This window comes from Palaemon carinicauda, chromosome 1 (genome assembly GCF_036898095.1).
Source record: "Palaemon carinicauda isolate YSFRI2023 chromosome 1, ASM3689809v2, whole genome shotgun sequence".
Taxonomy (NCBI): Eukaryota; Metazoa; Arthropoda; class Malacostraca; order Decapoda; family Palaemonidae; genus Palaemon; species Palaemon carinicauda.
The window spans coordinates 213279808-213303219 of NC_090725.1; the positions used below are offsets into that span (position 1 = coordinate 213279808).

Sequence of the window (23412 nt, forward strand, 5' to 3'; positions counted from 1 at the left end):
AACCTATTTTGGTTTCTTCATCTATTTGTAAGTATTGTATAACACGAGAGAGAGAGCTGTTGTAATCGAATGCCATGTTTTTGTTTCCTGTACCTCCTGAAGCGAGGAATTGATCGCCGCAACTAACAATTGTCATGTTAATTTCATTCTTAAACTCAAGTTGCCATATGTGAACTAAAGTTTTATTTGTTACGGAGAGAGAGAGAGAGAGAGAGAGAGAGAGAGAGAGAGAGAGAGAGAGAGAGAGAGAGAGAGATCTGTCGAGAGAGAGATTTTTATTTTACCGTCTACTCTACAAAACTAATCTTTGCAAATCAAATGTATACTGTTTAAAATATGACAAAATATTGCCGACTCATTACCGAAGTTTAGGCTATTCACTGCCGATAAACGAACCCAGTCTACTCGTGAAAACCTTGAACGCCGGAGGGAAAAATAAGGCTTTTATATATACTGTACTAAACAAAAATAATGCTTTAATATACCATCATTAACACTACCATTACAATTATCGTAAGGTTGGAGAAAGATAAAGATTGCCGAGAACGTAACCACAATTCTGTTTACATTTTGTCACCTGGACTCGCACAGTTAACAGTTGATTTCATTGTAGATGTGAAATTTTATCCTTAAATAGGCTATTCATTATGAAATTATGTTAATAAGATGTAATGTTAATATTGTTTTGTAACATTTATTATAAATCACCGTATTTAGGGCTACCAATTTACTTAGAAAGACAACAGATTTGATACATTTTATAGTGCTTGACTCGCAGACTTTGAACAGCTTCCCTGATACATCAAATTTATTTTTGAAAAATAGGGATCGCAGAAAAGGGGAATCGTATAATTTGAACACGCATAATTCGGGACCCTACTGTATATATATACAGTCAGCGCGGATCGCTGTGTCTGGGCAGCATCCGTCATGCATTCAATTTGGTCCCCCGCTAAATATCAACGCTAATACACAATAAAAATGAAATAAAATTTAATTGAACACTCACCAATATCCCTGCTACTTGTCTATAGGGTAGCCTTTCCTCTTCCTGACCTTTAAAAGTCATTGAGGAACACTATTGGCGAGGTTTTGGAGTATTTCGGCAGGTATTTCAGCCCACACTTTATGGAGCGCCGCCTCGAGAAGTGTGACGTTTGTCGTAATTTCTTTACGAAGCCGAGCTTTTACAATCGCCCAAAGGTTCTCAATGGGCGAAATATCAGGACTTTGACCTGGCCAGTCAGTAATAAAGTCCACTTCGCTATTTTCTAGCCACTTTTTCTCCTTCTTAGCCGTGTGGCAAGGGGCACCGTCCTGCTGAAAAATTTCCGTTTCAGTAGCGGCAAAACAATCGGGTAAATTATCCTTTAAAATTTTCAGATACCGGTCAGCATTAACCGTCACACCTTTAGGAAGAACAACAAGCCTTGGGGCACCACCGTAGGCAAAAGTGCCCCATACCATGAGGGATGCTGGGTGCTTAACTGTCTTGGCCGTGAGATAAGGCTTAAGAGGGTCCGACCCCTTGCGTCTCCAAACTTTTTCCCCGGCCGTTTCACTCACACAAAAGGTCGCTTCATCACTCCACAAAACACTTCGCCACTGCTCCAAGGTCCAATCCTTGTATGTCTTGGCAAAAGCAACCCTCCTCTTCCTTTGTTTCTCGGTTAAAGCTGGCTTTTTTCTGGCAAGAACTTTCTCGTAGTCGAGGCGCTTCGACAGGTTTTCCTGGATCGTACGAACACTGACGTCTTTCAACAATTTAGGGTTCTGCTCCTTCAGTTGCTTCGCTGTTAAGGTTGGATTTGCATCAAGGCTTCGTTTTAAAAGTAACAAAGTACGATCAGGGATCTTCCCGGGGGGGGGGGGGGACCAGCATGGGAATGAGAAGGGATTTCGTCGCTACCCCCTTCCTTGAACTTGGCTACCAAGCGCCTCACTGTCCTCTCATTTACGCCGGTGTTCTTAACAATTTCCTTCGTTTGAAGACCTAACTTATGACAAGTTATCACTCTTACAATATCATCGTGACTTGTACGGGGTTTAGACATCACTGGGGGTTGTTTGTTACACAAAAATGCCACACGAATTCACAAAAGAACGATTGCAACTCGGCTCTCTAAACGGAACACGACCTCACTTCACGGCTTCAGGAAATACACTGGCTACTTTCCACCCAGGCAGATGAGTAGGTGATAACTTGGACAAAAAGATGCCAATTAGTCAATAAGTCTCAGTCGATTTTTTACCCGATGATCGTGATGACTCCGAAAGACGCGGAACGAAGTGTCCGGCCGACTGGCCGGACACGGCGATCCACGCTGACTGTATATATATATATATATATATATATATATATATATATATATATATATATATATACAGTATATATATATATATATATATATATATATATATATATATATATATATATATATATATATATATATATATATATGTATATATATATAATATAAATATATGAATATATATATATACACACACACATATATATATATATATATATATATATATATATATATATTATATATATATATGTATATATATATATATATATATATATATATATATATATATATATATATATATATATATATATATATTTATATATATACATATATATATGTATATATATATATGTATATATATATATATATATACATATATATATATATATATATATATATATATATATATATATATATATATATATATATATAGTTTGAATGTAAATCTGATGGTGGTTACGTGAGCTTTCATCTTCAAGTCTATGAACATAGATCACTACTTCTCCACTAGTGACTACGAGTTCCTTTGCCTTGTCCTAAAAGAACTTACCCACCACATCAGATAGGAAATTAAAGAGCTTTGACTTGTAGGAAACTCTGCCAATATCCTGGTATTGGAGTTTATCACCACACTCTGTCACACCCCTTTTCCGCACTTTTCCCTTGACGCTGTCTTTGTAGCTATCCGAGGCAATGTCAGGTCGTGAAGTATGACGCAGTTTCCCTTTGACATTTGGAATGAAGATTTGGTGGGCATATTCGTCAGATGTCTTGGCACTGTCTGGCTTCGATATCTGCGCAATGATGATGCCATCAAGGACAACAGAAGCAACAGCAGGTGCATCAGGCCTTCTAGGCACTCCAGCAGCTGACTTTTACTACCAGGTGTAGCTTGCCTGCATCAGATAACACGGTAGGATATAAGTGATTGTCATAACGGAAGAATTTGTCCTGGTTCCCATCGCAGTTTTGGCTTCCTTATCTTGGGCACATTTGATCTGTGCATTCCAAAGAGGTGGAACTTGCTCCTCTTTATAGATCCATCAGAAGCTTTGGTTTTGTTTATGATGCAATGATTTGAGTAAGCCTCCAACTGCTATTATCCAATTTGATGTACAGTGGAAACTGTTTCAATAACTGCAGGATCAGCAATGTCTTTGGTGTTTTGGACCACCAAATGTGGACTATCCTTCTCAGTGAGATTTCTCAGTTCTTCTGTGACATCCCCAAGTGATTATACATATATGTCAAATGCTTTCTGTGCACCTGATGTATTTCCATGGTGACCTGTCTCCTCTTTGGAACTTGGTACAGGTTCTTCTTAAACTCCATAACTCTGGCCACATTGGGTCTGGCTACCATCCAGCCCCTCAGAGCACTGGGATTATCTGTAAGGCCAACACCACTTCCGTCACGGGCATTATTTAGTTTGTGTGCTTGGTCAAGAGGAATTGCCGAGAATGTCCTTCTGGGTCTTTTGCATTGAAATGGCCTGTTTTGTACTCATTGTAGATTTCTTGGTGCTGTTGTGGAAGTTCCGTCATGTCACGCTGTTGGACCAGTATCCACTGGGCATAGTGTACTGTATATGGTTGAACGTAGAGAACCACGGGACTATGTAAGCTAATTTTAGGCTAAAGGTTAAGGTTTACAGCAATTTTTACATCTCACACTTATGGGATGTTCAATTTTGTTTGGACTCGTCTATGGATATTGGAGGTGGTCGTACATTCAGGGTATAGTTTTCCTTGACCGGTGAGAGACATTTGATGTTATTTGGACGATTCTACAGACATTAAAGGTAATGTGCCTAATTTGATTTGTGATTTACACACGACCTTTGTCCGAGAATACAATAATATTCTATCACTAAGGCTAAAAGAAAATTGCATCCTAATCTAATGAGAGATTAGAAAACTAGGTTCATGGTATAAGAAGTACAATTTTATCCCAAGTCTGTATTCTTGAAACAGTATACGGTATTGTATGTCGTGTTTGTGGGGATTTAGAACATATAATAGTTGGTGGGATATGTTCTGATTGAATGTTGAATTCAAGTGGTTGATTTGGTAGAATTACACTTGATTGCAGTATTAACCTTTTCAAATTTATTTGGTGTTTTTTTTTTTTTTAAATTGCGCTTGTAATGTTGTTCAATAATGAAGGTTTTTTATTATATAAATAAGTATTTAGGTGTTAACTTAGGGTTATTAATGTCATTTGGAGTGTAAAGTAACCAAAAGCCTAGACTAAAGGTAAGTCTAGGATTTTATTTTACTGATTATAGAAACTAAATGGCCCAACTCTTTCCTTCACTGGCTATCCACCACCTGTAAAGTGTGGGAATCAGCAACATTAACATCAGGGAGATTTCATAGAAATAAACAAAATTATAATAATGAAATTTCTTATTTCTATACTCATCGGATGTTCACGTGCTATGCATGCCCACCCTCCTCACTACTAATTAGTGGAGTTAAGAGGATAGGAAAGTATTTCGACTTTGAGACTGAAGTAGTGAACGACATGCAAAGCATATTATTGTTGTTAGACTACAGTCTCATTTCTTTTAAGAGACATTATTGTATGGGAAGGAAAGAAAATAGGAAAATTTCTTTTATTTTAATAAGTAACATCAACATTCCAAGCTTCCAGAGACGTGAAAATATGACAAGTATAAAAAAAAAAATTCTATTATTGAAATTCTGGATAATCTTTGTTTATAAGAATATGTTGAAAATGAAACTAGATAGAATTTGGAATAAGATAAAAGTATAATATGAGAAAAGTGCAATTAAAGATTTTCTTTTACTTTCCTTCATTGATATATATTGTAGCTTTTAGGTGATAGCTACTAGGTTCCCTATCCCCTTTCTAATTGGGAGATTGTTTGATATTTGCCAACTACTTATTGTTGCCAGGTTCAGTTGCTTTATAAGACGCCTGGTTTGTAGTCGCCGCCCTCTTTTTCCAAATTTGTTTTTTCTTGTATCTAGACATACTAATTTTTTATTTTTCTCTGCTTATTGTAGCCCTTCTTCTTTTGCTTGATTTAGTAGAACAGCAAAAAAAATTATGTAGGAAACTCAAAAGATTGTGTACATAGGGCAGGCACTTGGAGAACAACTCAACACAATAATGAATACCTAATAATCTTTTATGCTGTAATGGGAATGGTTTCCCATTGTCTCTTTTACCTCCTATGCTTGTGTTGCCAATGCCTAATGTCTTGTATTAGAGATTATAAGATATGAATATGAATATTGAAGAATTGTCTCGTATAGTAATGATGTCAATGGTCACTATGGCCAATATACAGAAAATTGGTTGTATATGCGAGAACAAAATTGCTATTTTACCCAATAATGGTATAATCTTACGTCTGGCAGGGGAAAAAAACTTTTTACAACATGAATATGACAAAATACAAAAATGTCTGTGTCCCAAAATGACTATTTTATAAGCTGCTGATACCCTTTCATATATCACTCGTACAACTTGATTTTTACATTGAAAATATTCCGGGACATATTTATTGTGTGTCACTGCTTGCTCTTTGAATTGAAAGTGTATAGCTTCAAGTACTTTCATTGTGCAGTATTTTTGTGTGTAAATTACTAATTGAAAAATATATATGTTCTGGTACTTAGCTATTTTTTGTGAATTCTGTTGGATTGTTGTTCCTATAACAACTATTTTTATTGGGTACTCCTGGTTCTTTAATATTTTTGTTATGACGCTACATACTATTCGATAATTAAATTGTGGAACTATTATCTAAGATTGAAAGACATTAAAATTTCTTTTGAGTAGTATTTTGTGTTAGCCTATATATTAATATTGATTTGACATCTTTTGGAGGTAATCTAAATTTTAACTCAATATAAAAGAAAAGCTAACCATGGTTTCTATTTAGCCACTATATACATGGTACTGTAATTAGTTTTTACACTGCTTTTATATGTTTAATATGTATTTTGTTGGAAAGCAATTCAAGATAATGTTCTTACACACAGTTTATGCAGTAGTTTGTGGAAAAAAATACTATACATAAGTGAAGAAATAATGCAACTTTTTTTTTATTTAACTGATATTTTGCTTTGTGTATTTATATTTTTAATTTTTTCTTTTGTTTAATCAATAGCATGTGTGGGAGCGCTCGTGACTCCTGGGATTCTGAGGCCAGGTCTAGGGAGCAAGAGGTTCAAACTATTTTAACTAAAAACCAGTTGGATAAGGCCAACAAAGATACCCACCACAAATTGTTACCCAAGGACTTCCAGGTGAGTACTGTAGTTTGGCATCTTCAGGTAGTTACTTAACCCTTTTACCCCCAAAGGACTTACTGGTACGTTTCACAAAACCCATCCCTTTACCCCCACGGACGTACCGGTACGTCTTTGCAAAAAACTGCTATTCATATTTTTTTTTTGCATATTTTTGATAATTTTTTCAGAAACTTCAGGCATTTTCCAAGAGAATGAGACCAACCTGACCTCTCTATGACAAAAATTAAGGCTGTTAGAGCAATTTAAATAAATTATATTGCAAAATGTGCTTGAAAAAAAATAACCCCCTGGGATAAAGGGTTGGAAAGTTCCAAATAGCCTGGGGATAAAAGGGTTAAGAATCCATTTGAATATTGGAATAGAAATTAATTTAATTTGTCTGTCAGGTCACCTCTTGTTCCCAGCAGTTGGATAGAGTATATGCTTTATGAGCAATAATATGTGATTTTGTTCTTGATTGTGTAGTGTTTTAGGACTGTAGATTCAAGACAAGTGGTTATCGTTTATGTAAGGTATTCACCTTTGTAATTAGGTGATATATAACTTGTTAATTATAGCCTCCATCATTCATATATTATTCTCACCTTCAAAAATCCCTCTGCACTTATTTTTTTATGAACCTCCCTGATATTCATATTACATTTTCAGAAGTTCGGTTTAATCAAAATTTTCCTGCAAAATTCAAAAACTTTAAATGCTTTCTCCCTTCAATAAATACATGTCCTTAACAAAGGAATGGAACCTTCTAGCAGTAAGAGGTAAGAAACCCAGAACTGCAGCACCAGATACTTTTTGTCCCTTTCAGTTTCTCCGTCGTATTGGCCACAATCACACGTTTTCCAAGTTGTTTGCTTACTGCGCATTAAGATATCTTCCCTTGGTTTCGTTAGCAATTACTGGATGGAATGTGCATGGGAATTGTTTCCAGGAGATCATGATACACATTTCCTTTGTGTATTGTGTCTGGGGCAATACTGTGATTTAGATATATAATTGTTGTGAAGAGTATGGTTCCCCAACGGTACGATTTTTCAAGAGTGCTGAACTTCACTAGCTCTTGACTACACTACTTCCTGTGTTAAAATTTAGAAGTCCAGTAAATCCTCCGTAAAGGGGTAATTCTGGTCCTTCACCCCCTATTGCCTGGAAAGACTAATCTTGTTGATTCAGCCATTACTCCTCAAGTTCATATTGTACTCTTCAATGGAACAGATTTCATAAGTGCTATGAGCTGATCTGTTAGGACTTCTATACTCCCGTTTTCATTTCTTAATAGTGTGCCTTGAACAGAATGAGCAACCATTTTAATTTCAACCGTCTTTTTGTAATTGAGAAAGGCTGAGATGTTGAAATATTTGAATAGGCAGGAGTGAAAATTATTCTCAGTCAAGTACAAGAAAAGAAGAAGCAAGTGTTAGAAAAATATTGGCATTATAATGAGAGATATTTGGCAGTTGAATTCACGTGGACAGGGATGAGAACTATCCTCTTCCATTACGTATCATATGTGGGGAGAAAACGATTTAACACACTTCTGGCCCCCGCCAAGGTAAAGCGACATTTTTCTACTAATCACAGCTCATTGTCTGATAAATCAGTCTAATAATTTTCAAAGACTTGTGTAATCACAAAAGAAACAAAGACTCTTCTTTGAAAAGAAGGCTACTGCAAATGAAAAGGCACAAGAAGCAAGCTATTTAGTGGCCATGATAAAAAAATGGAAAGTCACATTATGGCTGAATGTTTAATAATGCCCGCTAGTAAAATAAGAGTAAAGACAATGATTGGTGAGGAATCTGTGAGAGTTATGAGCAAAGTAACTGTTTCTGATAATACTGTTAGTAGGCTTGTGAATGACATGTCCCGAGATATTTCAGACAACTGAAACATACAAGTTGATGAGTCAACGTACATAATGGGTAAAGCTCAGCTGCTAGTATTTATTTGATTTAAAAATGAGGGTATCTTACCCTTATCTTTTTGCCATAAAGAGATGCCAGACACAACCAAATGGTTATTTATATTTAATACATTTTCTTTATATCTTGAATCTTGTGGTATGTTCTGGAATCAGTATGTTGGAATCTACACTGAGTGTGCTCCCTCCCTGATGGGTTCGGTAAAAGGCTTTGATTTACTTGACAAAGAAATAACCCTGAAGTTATGACCAGTCATTGTGTTCTCCACTGAGAAGTTCTTAGTTCAAAATCTATGGGAGAGGAACTAAAGCAAGTTCTAGATTTAACTGTTAACATGGTCAGTTTTATAAAACATGTTTGCCAGGTTGTGTGAAAACATGGATGGTTTTCCAGAGGGAAAGTTCTACAAAGGGAATTTGAACTGCGAGAAGAATTGCTTCTTTTCATTAAAGAGAAGAAACTGATAAAAAAGTAAGTTTTTATGAAAATCTTAAATTCACAGATTGGTAGATGAAATTAGTTTATTTAGCAGACATTTATCACCATTTAAATAACCTGAACTACAGCATACAGTGTCAACAAGAAAACATTTTGACTTCAACAGACAGGCTTATTGCTTTCAATGATAAACTTATTGTTTGGAAAACATCTCTCAAGAGGCAATGTTAAAATGTTTCCACTACTACTTCAAGTTAGCACCGAGACTGATTATGTCAAGAAACCATACCATTAGTTTCAAGCCCTTTGGAATCAGTGTCTGAAAAACATTTTGAGTGTTTCCTGTCTTTATCATCAGATTTTTATGATTTGGTTAGAATCCCCTTTACTGAGCTCTCTTCAGATTCTCGAAAAATGGCTCAATATACAAGATGAAGAAATAACTAAACTGAAGTGTGATAGGACCTTGAGGATAATGTTTAATGAAGTACCACCTGATGTATTTTGGATTTCTGTAAGAGAAGAGTAACCAGTCATCTGTGCAAAAGTATTTGATATTTTACTCCAATTTCTTACTTCATACCTTTTTGAACAAGGTTTTTAGTGTCATTACTATTAAAAGCAAATTTAGAAACCAGCTTCTCTGTGTTGAGGGAACTGCAGATGTGTTTGTCAGAAATTTGCCTGAGTTTTCATGGGCACATCAAGGTCTTCCTCAACTTCAGGTATATCAATCAAATTATTCCCTTCATATTTCCTATTCATGACTTTTATATTTATAATCTTTACATTGTTTTAGGTCTTGTAACTACTATTGTTGAAGAATTGCGCTTGTACATTACTACGTTGCTTACTTTATGCCATAAGAAATAAAAGCAAATACAGTGGTACCTCTACATACGAATTTAATCCGTTCCAGAACCAACTTCGGATGTAGAAAATGTTCGGATGTCGAAACGAATTTTCCCATAAGAATACATTGAAATAGGATTAATCCATGGTTGAGCCCAAAAACCTATGATAACTTCTTAATAAACTACTACACATAATTTCCCATGAGAATAATGCACACTAAATTAGATAAAAGACATGTAAAAAAGAAGAATTAGCAAAAAATTATAAATAAGAAACGGGTTTTTAGCGTCACTTTACCTTAGAAAGTCCAGCGCAGGTGTTGTTGGTCTTGCTACGCCGAGAGGAGACGGACGGGCGGCGAGGAGGTAGAGAGGTTAACTACGATAAACGTACACTACCGTAACTTATTCTAACTTACACTAAGTGAACTTTAACATAACTTAGCTTTTTTTTTTTTTATATTTTATATTTTTTTTTGCATTTTCTTTTTTCTTTTTGATGATTAATTTTAATCACTTTCACTCTCTACACTTAAAATTGATTGAATTTCTTTCGCTTCACTCTTTGCTGTTTTCTTTGTTTCACTTTCTTCCGCTTCACTCTTTGCCGTTTTCTTCGAATCACTTACATCCTCTTCATCACGAGTTCGCTTCATAGTTTTTTAAAGAAAATATCGATAGATAGTTGCTTAGTACGGCTTTTCAGAATGTTTCGAAAGTGAGTTAGGCAAACATCATCGAACTGCACAACTACACGACAAACCTGCAATTTTTTGGGGTGGTATTTGTCGATGAAGTCGACCACGTCTTGATATTTTCCTAACACCTCTTTTTTATGCGCCGAACCTAATACATGTTCTACCTCCTCGATCCGTTCCTCGTCATCACTCGTGCTCAGACATAGCATGGAGTTCCTTGAGCTCCTCTGTGGCAAGTTCGTCATGATGTTCGGCGACGAGTTCCGTAACGTCATCTGTGTCGACCTCCAGACCCATGGACTTGCCAAGGGAGACGATTTCCTCTACGTCTTCCGCTGCACCCACCACGGGATCAGGTTCGGGGTCAAAACCTTCGAAATCTCGGGGAGAAACTGCATCAGGCCACAGCTTCTTCCAGGCAGAATTGAGGGTCCTTCGAGTTAATCCCACCCAAGCCTGATCTATGATCTTCAAGCAGTGCACGATGTTGAAGTGGCTTCTCCAAAATTCACGCAAAGTTAAGTTGGTGCTTTGCGTGACATTAAAGCACTGCTTAAATAAGTGCTTGGTGTACAGCTTCTTAAAATTAGAGATGACTTGCTGGTCCATGGGCTGGAGGATAGAGGTGGTATTCGGTGGAAGATACAGCACCTTTATGAACTTAAATTCATCGAAGACATCATCTTCAAGTCCGGGGGGGTGAGCGGGTGCATTGTCAAGGCATTAGAGGCACTTTAAAGGCAATTTCTGTTCATGAAGATACTTCTTCACAGAAGGGCCGAAAACTTGGTTAACCCATTGCACAAAGAACTGCCTAGTGACCCAGGCCTTCGAGTTGGATCGCCAGAAAACATGAAGCTGGTCCTTATCGACGTTGTGTGCCTTAAAGGCCCTAGGGTTCTCGGAATGGTAAATCAGTAAGGGCTTGACTTTAAAGTCCCCGCTAGCGTTGGCACATAGGGCAAGAGTCAACCGATCCTTCGTTGGCTTATGCCCAGGCAATTTCTTCTCTTCGGCGGTGATGTAGGTTCGACTGGGCATCTTCTTCCAAAACAGCCCGGTTTCATCACAATTAAACACTTGCTGCTATACGTAGCCTTCTTCCAGCATGATCCTTTCAAAGTTCTTGACAAAGTCAGCTGCAGCCTTTGTGTCCGCACAAGCAGCCTCTCCGTGGCGAACAACTGAATGAATCCCGGACCGTTTCTTAAATTTCTCAAACCAGCCACGAGATGCCTTGAAATCGTCTGAGGAAGGTTCGGTTGAACTCTCCCCAGGCATCACCCCCAGAGCTCTAATCCTTCAAGTCCGTAAAGATGGCGTGCGCCTTCTCGCAGATGACGGTTTCGGTGATGGTGTCGCCAACAATCTCTCTGTCCTTGATCCAGACTAGCAGAAGTCGTTCCATCTCTTCTATGATTGGGCTACGTTGTTTTGAAATAAGGGTGATCCCCTTAGAAGGTTTCACTGCTTTAATAGCTTCCTTCTGTTTAAGGATTTTCGAGATCGTCGACAATTACGGCCATACTGTTTAGCAAGTTCACTCACGCTCATGTTTTTCAATAATTTCCTGCTTTACGTCTAAAGAAAGCATTTCCTTCTTCCTTTTCTCACCACTACCACTACCACTTGCAAAACTAAGCCTTTTAGGACCCATACTTTACGGAAAAACCGTAAAAGGATGCATGTAAAAAATCACGATTAAAACACAGTTAATAGCAGAACGCACAGGGCACAACCGCAAGAAGCCAACGAGAACAGAGGACTGACCCAAGCCGCGCTAATTGAGGGTCCCTCCGAGGTCGAAGTGCTGCCTTCTATCGGCGGAAATAAAAAACACATCAGGCGCTATGAGCACTGACTACGCGTACGAGTATTGTTTACTTCGGGTGTCAAAAAAAAAATTCGGGTGTAGAGTAGGAACGTGTTCGAATTGTACTTCGCGTGTCGAAAAATTTGGATACAACCGGTACGACGAAAATTGCTTACTTTGTGTGTTGAAATAAAATTCGGGTGTAAAGTAAAAAATTTGCTCAAATTTTACTTCGGATGTTGGAAAATTCGGATGTAGATACGTTCGGATGTAGAGGTTCCACTGTATACAGTATATATATATATATATATATATATATATATATATATATATATATATATATATATATATATATATATATATATATATTATTTATTTATATACAGTGGTACCTCTACATACGAATTTAATCCGTTCCACAACCGACTTCGGATGTAGAAACGAATTTTCCCAAAAGAATACATTGAAATAGGATTAATCCGTGGTTGAGCCCAAAAACCTATGATAACTCCTTAATAAATTACTACACATAATTACACATGACAATATGCACTCTAAATTAGATAATAAACATGTAAAAAAGAATAATTATCAAGAAATAATAAATAAGAAACGGGTTTTTAGCGTCACTTTACCGCAGAGAGGAGACGGACGGGCGGCGGGAAGGTAGAGAGGTTAACTACGATAAACGTACACTACCGTAACTTATTCTAACTTACACTAAGTGAACTTTAACCTAACTTAGCTTATTTATTTTTTTTATTTTTATATTTAATATTTTTTTTTACATTTTCTTTTTTTCTCTTTGATGATTAATTTTAATCACTTTCACTCAACACTTAAAATTGATTGAATTTTTTTCTCTTCAATCTTTGCCGTTTTCTTTGTTTCACTTTCTTTCGCTTCACTCTTTGCCGTTTTCTTTGAACCACTTCCTTCCTCTTCATCACGAGTTCGCTTCGTAGTTTTTTTTAAAGAAGCCATTGATAGAAAGTTGCTTGGTACAGCTTTTCAGAATGTTTCGAAAATAAATTAGGGAAACATCATCAAACTGCGCAACTACACGACAAACCTGCAATTTCTTTGGATGGTATTTGTCGATGAAGTCGACCACGTCTTGATATTTTCCTAACACCTCTTTTATTTGCGCCGAACCTAACACATGTTCTACCTCCTCGATCCCTTCCTTGTCATCACTCATGTGCTCAGACATAGCATGGAGTTCCTTGAGCTCCTCTGTAGTAAGTTCGTCGTGATGTTCTTTTGCAAGTTCACTCATGCTTTTCAATAATTCCTTGCCTTACTTCTAAAGAAAGTATTTCCTTATTCCTTTTCTCACCACTACCACTTGTGAAACTAAGCCTTTTAGGACCCCTGATTTACGTAAAATACCGTAAAAGGATGAACGTAAAAAATCACGATTAAAACACAGTTAATAGCAGAACGCACAGGGCACAACCACACAAAGCCGACGAGAACAGAGGAATGTCCCAAGCCACACTAATTGAGGGTCCCTCCGAGGTAAAAATGCTGCCTTCTATCGGCGGAAATAAAAAATACATCCGGCGCTATGAGTACTGTACCATCTACGTGCACGGGTATTGTTTTCTTCGGGTGTCGAAAAAAATTCGGATGTAGAGTAGGAACGTGTTCGAATTGTACTTCGCGTGTCGAAAAATTCGGATACAACCGGTACGACGAAAATTGCTTACTTCGTGTGTCGGAATAAAATTCGGGTGTAGAGCCGAAAAATTGCTTGAATTTTACTTCGGATGTTGGAAAATTCGGATGTAGATACGTTCGTGTGTAGAGGTTCCACTGTATACATATGTATTTAGGCATATACATATTTATACATATATACCACATATATAGATATATATATATAATATATATGAGTCTTTCAGTCGAGAAACATGTCAAGCGCCATTTTTAAAAAGTGTCAGAAATCGCGATTGAAAATGGACAATTTTCAATCGCGAATTACTTGGTAAATATAATAGCTAAGAGTTTCATATTTGTTATAAATAGTAGCAAATTTTATGCAGAACGCAGTTAACCTATAATATTTTCAATACTATGTACAGTTTTTTGGCAGTTGTGGGAAAACCTAACCTGACCCCTTAATTTTGTATGCATTTTCCCCTTCATAAGCCAGTAAATGAGTTATAAACGAAAGTTTGTTGTATTAAATATTCAAATATTCTAACTATGCATGAAATATGTCTGTAATGTGTTTTATAATATTTTAACTTGAATATGCTGGGGTCAGTTGACTGATGCCCTCTCAAATTTTCTACATAATAAAACATTGATAAAAATTTTTTTTATAATACACAATAATACACAAAAATGCATAAATGAGTTTACCCTTCTATTTTTTGCCCTCAAACAGACCACGACGCTTTCCCGTCATATTGATAATCTCATTAAAGAACAAGACTTATTATTAATAATGAAATCGGGAAAATAATCAGACGATCTCGCAATCACAACGTGTTGTTTACGTTTTACTCAGCTGACGCTGTACAGCGAAGCTGATTGGTCGAAGGCGCTGTGACGTCACACATATCTTTCTAGATTGAACAAAAGTTACCAGCCAAGCGCCATAAGTTACCGTGAGTCTGGAGGTGTCATGTTACTTCACAGAACTACGTCTCGTTTTTGGTGCTTCGAGAAAGTAGTCCAAGCGACATTTGCAATAGAGGGGATAATAGGGTGGGTTTGAACAATAAATAGACCATATTGGAGGGTTTTATTGGCATGTTTCTCGACGGGAATGTGATGTACAAGGATAAAACCCGCGAAAAATATATATATATATATATATATATATATATATGTATATATATATATATATATATATATATATTATATATATATATATATATATATATATATATATATATATATATAACGGATTTTGAGCGAAGCGAGAAATCTATTTTTGGGTGAGATAGCCATGGCGTCCTGATGGAAGGTTCCTTTTTGGTAGCTTCCTTGGGTAAATAACTACTAAGATATTCCCAGAGAATTTAACCACAGGTTATCACAGAATTCTAACTTCTGGAGCGAGTATCCTAAAGGTTTCCCTTTTAAGACATCGTATATCAACAGGGGACGCATGTATTAACGCGCCACATAGCTATCTACACCCCGAACAGAGTTAATGCTTCGGTGTGTAAGGGCTGAGAATAGCTGGGAGCCGTTCCATAGCTAATCTCATCCGTGGCTACTTCTGGTACTCGAGACGTAAACAAACGGGCGCCATTGCTTAAATGACGTCACGACCGTCTTCATCCTGAAGCCAGTTGCTTGCCGATCACCATGATACAGCAGAGCAGGGTGGGACCTAAAAACTGGACGAAGTAGCAGGGAGGGTCCATCAGGACGCCATGGCTATCTCACCCAAAAATAGATTTTTCGCTTCGCTCAAAATCCGTTTTTTGGGCTCAAGCCATGGCGTCCTGATGGAAGAATACCAGAGAATCAATGTATCGTGGTAGATTTTCCCCTATTAGTAAGTGCCAAAGGCTTTAACAAAATAGCATAGTAATCTTAGTAAAGAACCGTAGGGAAGAATCTTCCAGCCCCCCTTGGCAGTGAAGTTCCCACGGGCCATGCCGACGTCAAAGTGGTATTGAAGGGCTATTCACCCTGATAGAAGAACTTGGAGATGAAGCTGAATGTTTGGCATTCGTATAGGAACATTCTGAAAAGTAGACCAGTGGTGGTTGGACACTGTGTGCTGAGAAGGTTGGTTTCATCTCCGGGGTATGAAGAGTAAGTATTCGTATTGGAACATTACATAATCAGAGTGAATATAAATTAAGAGTTAGTATCTTAATTTCTCCATGAACCATAAGGAAAAGGGGATAATAAAACTATGACAGGCATGTATTTCATAGTAAGTAGGAGCTGATTGAGACGCACAGGTAATAAAATAGAAATTTTATTTCACAAATGCAGAAATTAAATGAATTGCAGCAATAAGTAAAGTTCATTTACAGTAATTATAATGTACATAGTAATAAAGACTTGCTCTTGAATCTGAAAAGGAATTTCAAATTTATTAGTAGGCACTCGTTCTCGAGGAACGTTAGTCTTTGATTAAAACACATCATGCTCAGGGCATGCGGCACTTATGTGACAACTATGACATTTCACCTGGGATAAGAACAGTTATAAAAGCACTAAGTGTTTTCGACATCACTATGTATCACTCGAGGGTCAACATAGGCACCCGAAGAGTTAGAGTCCCAAGTAACTCACTGTTCTATGCAGAGTTAGGTGCAGGTTTCATAACACTACCTGCGGCTACCACAAAATGTTTGACTTCGTGCACTTGTTTCGCATAATGTTTAAAGAAAACGCGCGAGGACTTCCAGCCTGTGAAGCTTTTAAGGCTTTCAAAGTCCATACTCTGAAAGAAATTCAGAGATGATGCAACTTTCCTAGGATCATGACCGGCGGGTGTACTGTCAGGATCCGCTCTGCGAATGAAGTAGGTGATTTTCGCTCTTAATTGTTTCAGTGACAGGTCGCTGCCCGATGTTTCTCCTTTGAAGAGTTGGCCTCCACCAAAGTTCGAAGTTCTACGAAGATAGACCTTGAGGCTCTCTACTGGGCATAAAGAGACATCTTCCTTCAGGGGGCATATTCTCCAGGGGCCCCATCTTTTGGTGGGTAATTCATTTTTGGCGAGAAACGTCGGATCAGGGGAGAGGGTAATGTCTCTTGTATCAGTAAACAGGATGTGACCCTCTTTTCTTGATAATGCCACTATTTCGCTGACTCGGGCTCCCGAAGCAAGAGCAAAGAGAAATATAACTTTCTGAGTCAGATCCTTGAGAGGGCATGAATCATTATCCAAGTTGGAGGCGAAATGGAGCACCTTGTCTAGTGACCAGGAGATCAGTTTCGGTGGGGGTGCTGGGCGTAGACGAGCACATGCTTTCGGTAGTTTATTGAAGATGTCGCTAGACAGATCAATTTGGAAGGCATACAGAATTGGTCTGGTCAAGGCCGATTTGCAGGTTGAAATCGTATTGGCTGCTAATCCTTGTCCATGAAGGTGAATGAAGAAGGACATGCAGAAATCAATTGTGATTTCTTTAGGATTTTTTGTCTTGACGAAAGAGACCCATTTTCTCCAGGATGATTCGTATTGCCGTCTTGTGGATTCGGTCTTGTATTCCTCGAGGAAGTCTAGACTTTTCTTCGAGATCCCAAACCTCTTCTTTGCGGCTAGGGAGAGAAAATCATGAGATGAAGGTCCTTGATTTTCGATGATGAAGCGAAGACAGTCGACTTCTGTACTTGTTGGGAGAGAACTGGGCCCGGGAGAGGGATCAGCTTGGGCTGCAGCTCCAGGACCAGGGGGTACCAGTTGCTCCGGGGCCACTTGGGAGCCACTAGGGCCGCTGTCCCTTTGAAGGTTCTCAGTTTGGAGAGGACTTTCAGCAGAAGGTTGGTGGGAGGGAACAGGTAGATCTTGGACCATCTGTTCCAGTCCAGTGACATGGCATCCACTGCTTCTGCCTTGGGGTCCTCGTACGGGGCCACATACCGAGGAAGTTGATTGTTGTCGCTCGTTGCGAAGAGATCTATCTGAAGTTCTGGGACTTGGTGAGAGATGAAGGAGAATGATCTTGCGTCTAGAGACCATTCCGACTCTATCGGGTTTGTTCGAGATAGAGCATCCGCTGTCACGTTGCGGAATCCTTGTAGGTGAACTGCAGACAGGTGCCACTTCTTCTTCTCTGCCAGACGGAAGATTGGGAGAAGCACCTGATTTATCTGGGGCGATCTTGAGCCTTGGCGATTGAGACATCGAACTACCACCGAGTTGTCTAGGGTTAGACGAATGTGGATCGAGGGAGGCGGGGATAGTTTCTTCAGAGTTAGAAGGACCGCCATGGCCTCCAAGATGTTGATGTGGAACGTCTTGAACAGGGGAGACCAGGTGCCTTGAGCCTGTTTTTGGTGGGAGTGACCTCCCCAACCCTCCAGCGAAGCGTCCGTGTGGATGTTGAGTGATGGAGGTGGGTGTTGAAGAGGAATGGACCTTTTCAGGGCCTTTGCTTCCGACCACGGCTTGAGGAGAAGTCGAAGTCTGTTTGGGAGCCGTCTCTTGAGGTCTCTTCGAGCGATGGATGCAGAACGTCTCCAGACTCCCGCGGCATCCTTTAGCTGTGCACGAAGCACTGGGTTTGTTACTGAGGCGAACTGTAGAGAGCCTAGAACTCGTTCCTGCTGGCGTCTTGAAATCCGTTTGGATTTTAGTAGTCGCTTGACAGACCCTGCTATTTCCTTCCTTTTCTTCTGGGGGATGGAAAGGCGGTGTGACTGAAGGTTCCATTGGATTCCTAACCACTGGAACTTCTGAGCTGGAGAGAGGCGAGATTTCTTCTTGTTTATCTTGAATCCCAGGTGTTCTAGGTACTGGGTGACTTTGTTGCAGGATTTTACACAATCCTCGGGCGATGGAGCCCAAACTAGCCAGTCGTCGAGGTAGGCCATCACCTGGACGTCTCGGAGGCGGAGCTGTTGTACTATGGTGTCCGCCAGCTTTGTGAAGATCCGAGGGGCCACATTGAGGCCGAAGGGCATGGCCCTGAAGGCGTAGCTTTTCCTTTGGAGTCGAAATCCTAGGTAGGAGAAAGCGTGATGGTTCATTGGAACGTGCCAGTAGGCATCCGCCAGGTCTATGGAGACCGTGTAGGAACCTCGAGGCAGAAGGGTCCTTATTTGTTGAAGAGTCAGCATCTTGAACTTGTCGTTCGCTATGAACTTGTTGAGGGGGGCTAAGTCCAGAATGACTCTGAGTTTGTCGGAGTCTTTCTTGGGGACACAAAACAGTCGTCCTTGGAACCTGGTGGACTTTACCTTCCTTATCACCTTCTTGTTCAAGAGATCTAGGACATATTCTTCCAGAAGGGGGGTTGATTGTTGGAAGAACTGCTGGAATGTTGGGGGTGGTTGAGTCCAACTCCAGCCTAGACCCTTCTTGACGATGCTGTGCGCCCAGGGATCGAAGGTCCAACGATCCTGGAATTGGCGGAGTCTTCCTCCCACCGGAAGCACTTCATTGCTTCTGGTGTCCCGAGGGCTTGCTGCCTCGGCCGCTAGCTCCCTTTCCTCCTCTGCCTCTGGAGGGACGGCGAGATGCGTCTCTGCCTGCACCTCTGTTTGAGCCTCTACCTTTGGGACGAAAGGTAGTCGTCTGTTGCTCGAAAGCAGGGGTGAAGACCGGTGACTGTGACAACACCGGTTGGGTGACCAGTTGAAAGGTCTGTTGTGGCTGAGCTGCCACTTGGGAGGTAGCGGGTCCCGGAAACTGACGTCTTGGTTGACGTTGCTGGGGTTTCTGTTTTGAGGCTTTCCTCTTAGGCTGAGGTCCGTCGTCCTGAGAGGGTTTTCTCTTCTTTGACATGCCCCATTTGTGGAGAAGGTTCCTATTCTCCGTGGCGGCTTTGTCAGTGATCTCCTTCACAAGGTCAGAAGGAAAGAGGTGTTTGCCCCAGATGTTGGAGGAAATCAGCCTCCGGGATTCGTGTTTCACAGTGGCACCTGCGAACACGAATTCACGACAGGCTCTCCGAGCCTTCATGAAGTGGTACAAGTCCTTCATCAGGGTTGCCATATGGGATTTGGCAAGTACCATGTAGTGGTCTGGTACTCTGGTGTCACAGGCCATAATTTCAAGTTGGACTTGGTGGGACATGGATGCTGCGAGCCTCTCCTTCGTATCTTGTTCCCGACGAAGGAGGTGATCGTTGAGCTTCGGGAGGTCTTCCTTAAACTGACGTCCGGCGACGTCAGGATCTAGCTTTCCCACGACGAAAGTATGCTGGATGTCCTTCCAGTGTCGAGCGTCAGGGGGAGTAACTATGGAGAAGGGTCTGCACTCCTCCAGTGCAGGGCAGGCTTTCCCCTCTTCCACAGCTTTAAGGCACGCAGCGAAGGCCTTTTCCATGAATGGAAGTACCGCATCTTCAGGTGCGACGTAGGTAGGGTGCTTCTTGCTCAGGGCCGGAAGCTTAGAGCAGGTAAAACCCCTACTCTTGAACGTGTTGGCTAGCATAGCCTGGGCCTTCGCGAGATCGAACACTATCTCTTCTTTCGGTTCGGTCTCTTCTTTAGAGGCAGGTTCAGAGCGAAGTCGGACGTAACAGTCCGGGTAGGCCTCAAAATTGGGGAAGAATTCCACATCTTCCAGGGGGACCGAGCCGATCTTGTCGCTGACAAAGATTCTGCCGGTCGCTATCACCATATGCTCAGCATACCTCCATGGGTTGGCATGAGAGCAAGCGGGGAGATCCTTAACCGAGATCTTCTTCGGTTCTTTGGATCCTATCATGGACCTGATGAACTCCTGATTCTCCTTTAACTTGTCGTCCATGACGGCTTTAATCAACCGGAGCATTTCCTGAGTGGATGATGAGGGTTCCGGGGTCGTGGAGGTAGACGGGAGAGACACTTCCGTCGGTGTAGGAGTAGGGGCGGAGATGGAAGGAGGAGCGACCTCTTGCTCCGACTCGGCGTATTCCACCTGGTCTTCTTCATCTTCGGCTCCTTGAGCCATGAGGGTCTTCTGTGTACCCTCCGAGACATCCGACATGTGTTCGTCATCATCGGAATCTAGGTGGCAATCGTGCATGGACTGGGCCATGACTACATCAGGTTCCACCGTAATTTGGACAGTGGGGATCAAATCCTTGGGCACCACAGAATCAGGGGAGGCCTTTGGGAACAGCAGTGACCTCAATTCTTCAGTGGCCAGGTACGGTCCGGTGGCATTCTTCTGGAAGCCACGCACCCATTTGCGTAGCTTCTCTCGAGCAATGTCCCTGATCTCCGCTGAGGGAGAGTTATGGAAGCCATCAGCTATGTGAGCCTGGCAGACCGTACAGTTCAGCGGGTCCCAGAATTTCAAATCCCCTTTCTTGTTAGCACAAGGGGCGTGAGTCCTGCATGCCGTATGCCCGTAGAAGTGCGGGCGTTTCACAGCGCAGAAGTCGAAGTCACACTTCATCTGCTCCTCCTGTGGAAGAAAGAGAAAATGAGTATGGGGGGAGTCATAAGAATGGCTCTTAATCTAAGTTAATATTAATCATTAATTTTTAACTTAATGAAGGGTGTGATGCATAGAGATTGAAGTAGTAAAGAAAACATACTCCATGCATCCCGCCCGGCTTGCTACCGCAAGCTTTATCCTTGGATACTCCGAGATGGCCGAAGGCACAGGATAGTATTCCTTAGAAGTCCATAGGGCAATGGAATTCCATGGAAAATGCCAAGGATAAGTTTGGGACCGAGGCCACTCAGTCCCAAATTAGGGGGCTAACAGGTCCCTTAGGGTAACTGCTTCCGGCAACCAGCCGCGCTAAGATACACGCAGCATGCTGGAATTTTGAAGACTGCAAAGAGACAGCATGATTACTAATAGAACAGTACCAAGGTACTGATCTAAGAGCGTAAACAGGCCATCTGTTTGCAGTGTAGGGCTATCAGTATTCATATGATAGCTAGTAGAAGGGGGTGCAAGTAGTCTTGACGCCTCCGGGGGGTTCCGGCAGACCTCCGGCACGCCGGAGGCCGCTCCAGCAGAGTTTCTGGCATTAGAACAGACAATATGTAAGTCAAGAGTAATACCAGGGTGGCGGCCGCCGGCACAACGGCGGCACGCCGGCAGGGGAGCGGCGGCTCCGGCAGTCGGAGGATGCCGGATTGGTGACAGGGACAAGGATGGTTATAGCGGAACCAGGTTGCCGGCAGTGGATGCCGGCACTCCGGTGGCCGACCGGCAGGCGGACGGCGAAGCTATGAGGAAGGAGGAGAGCCATCGGCAGGAGGCGGCGGCGGTCGGCAGTCCCCCGGCACGCGGGGGGCTGGCGGCATGAGGGTAAGGGGAGAGTCACCAAGGTGGGAGGCGGGTATCGCCGACAGTGGAGGCGGCAAGGGACCGGCACCCGGATAGTGAGAGAGACAGGGGGAGGGATGTAAGAAGTCCAGTCATGGACTCCCAGACATCCCCCCTGAGAGGGTGTACCCATGATAGAGGCTGGCTCTATCACCCAGAAGCAGGGGTCTCAGAGGACCGGGAGCTAGGGTAGCCCAAGGGAGGGCTAGGGGACACCCAAAGAGGGGGAGACCTCTACATGCAGAACACATCCAGTGGCTAACCCCATAGGACACTATGAAGGGTATATGTACCAGAGCGGACCGCACATAGAAGCTCCAGGTAGCCCTATCACTCCACCCTAAGGAGGAGTTGTAGGACAGGGGACAGATGGGTATAGACTAACCTAATTGTAGGCTAGGCTATACAAGAGATAGGTGGGGAGGGGAGAAGAGAAGAGTCTTCCATGGAAGGGGTTCTGTACCAGAGCGGCCACTAGGGAAAGGGAGGACACTCCCTAACCTAAGATAAGGCAGCCTGGCTGAAACGGTGCATGGGTACAGTTTCAGCAGGGGACAGAATAACCTTTCCAAAACCTAACCTAGAGCAGGGCTAAAAGCCCTGAACTAGGAAAGATAGAAGACATATCGCTATCGCAGGACAGTCATAGACTAGTCCTAGCCATAGAGGAAGGGCTAGCCGTTCCTCACTCTCGGACGCAACCCTAACGGGGGTTCATTCCCTTAGGGAGGACTGAGAGGCGATAATATACTCCGATAGGCGCTTGATCCCTTTGCTTAGTAAGGGAATCAAGGCTAAACAGAGGGAATGCCAAGGGCAGGGGGATGAAGGAAGCATATAGGGGTCCTACAAGTAGGTTAGGTTAGGAAGGGACACTAACTAACCTATCCCCTATATGGTCCCTGAAGGCGAAAAAACACTTGCATCACAGTCGAAAGTATTGTAAAATAATGCCACTATCTTCATAACTTAGCCTAGGATCACTAATAAAATCATGCATGAACACTGATATAGGCGCTCTGGCCTGGGGGCTATAGTAGCCGACTGGTATGAGGTCAATCGATGACCGATAAAAAGCGTCAAAACACGATATAAAAGTTCCTAGCTATGAAGACTAAATAAACTAATGTTATCGATTAGTAAATGAGGCCGGAAGCGTTGTTG

At 41.3% G+C, this 23412-nt stretch overlaps 1 protein-coding gene across 9 annotated transcripts in view; it reads left to right on the forward strand.

The window, feature by feature from the left end:
- Nucleotides 1-23412, forward strand: part of LOC137653925 (phosphatidylinositol 3,4,5-trisphosphate 3-phosphatase and dual-specificity protein phosphatase PTEN-like) — a 487265-nt gene that overhangs the window by 308732 nt on the left and 155121 nt on the right. For all 9 annotated transcript variants that reach the window (XM_068387566.1, XM_068387584.1, XM_068387557.1 and 6 more), the window contains one exon: nt 6457-6595. In XM_068387566.1, coding sequence (XP_068243667.1) covers nt 6457-6595 — 139 coding nt within the window. The remainder of the gene's footprint in view (nt 1-6456; nt 6596-23412) is intronic.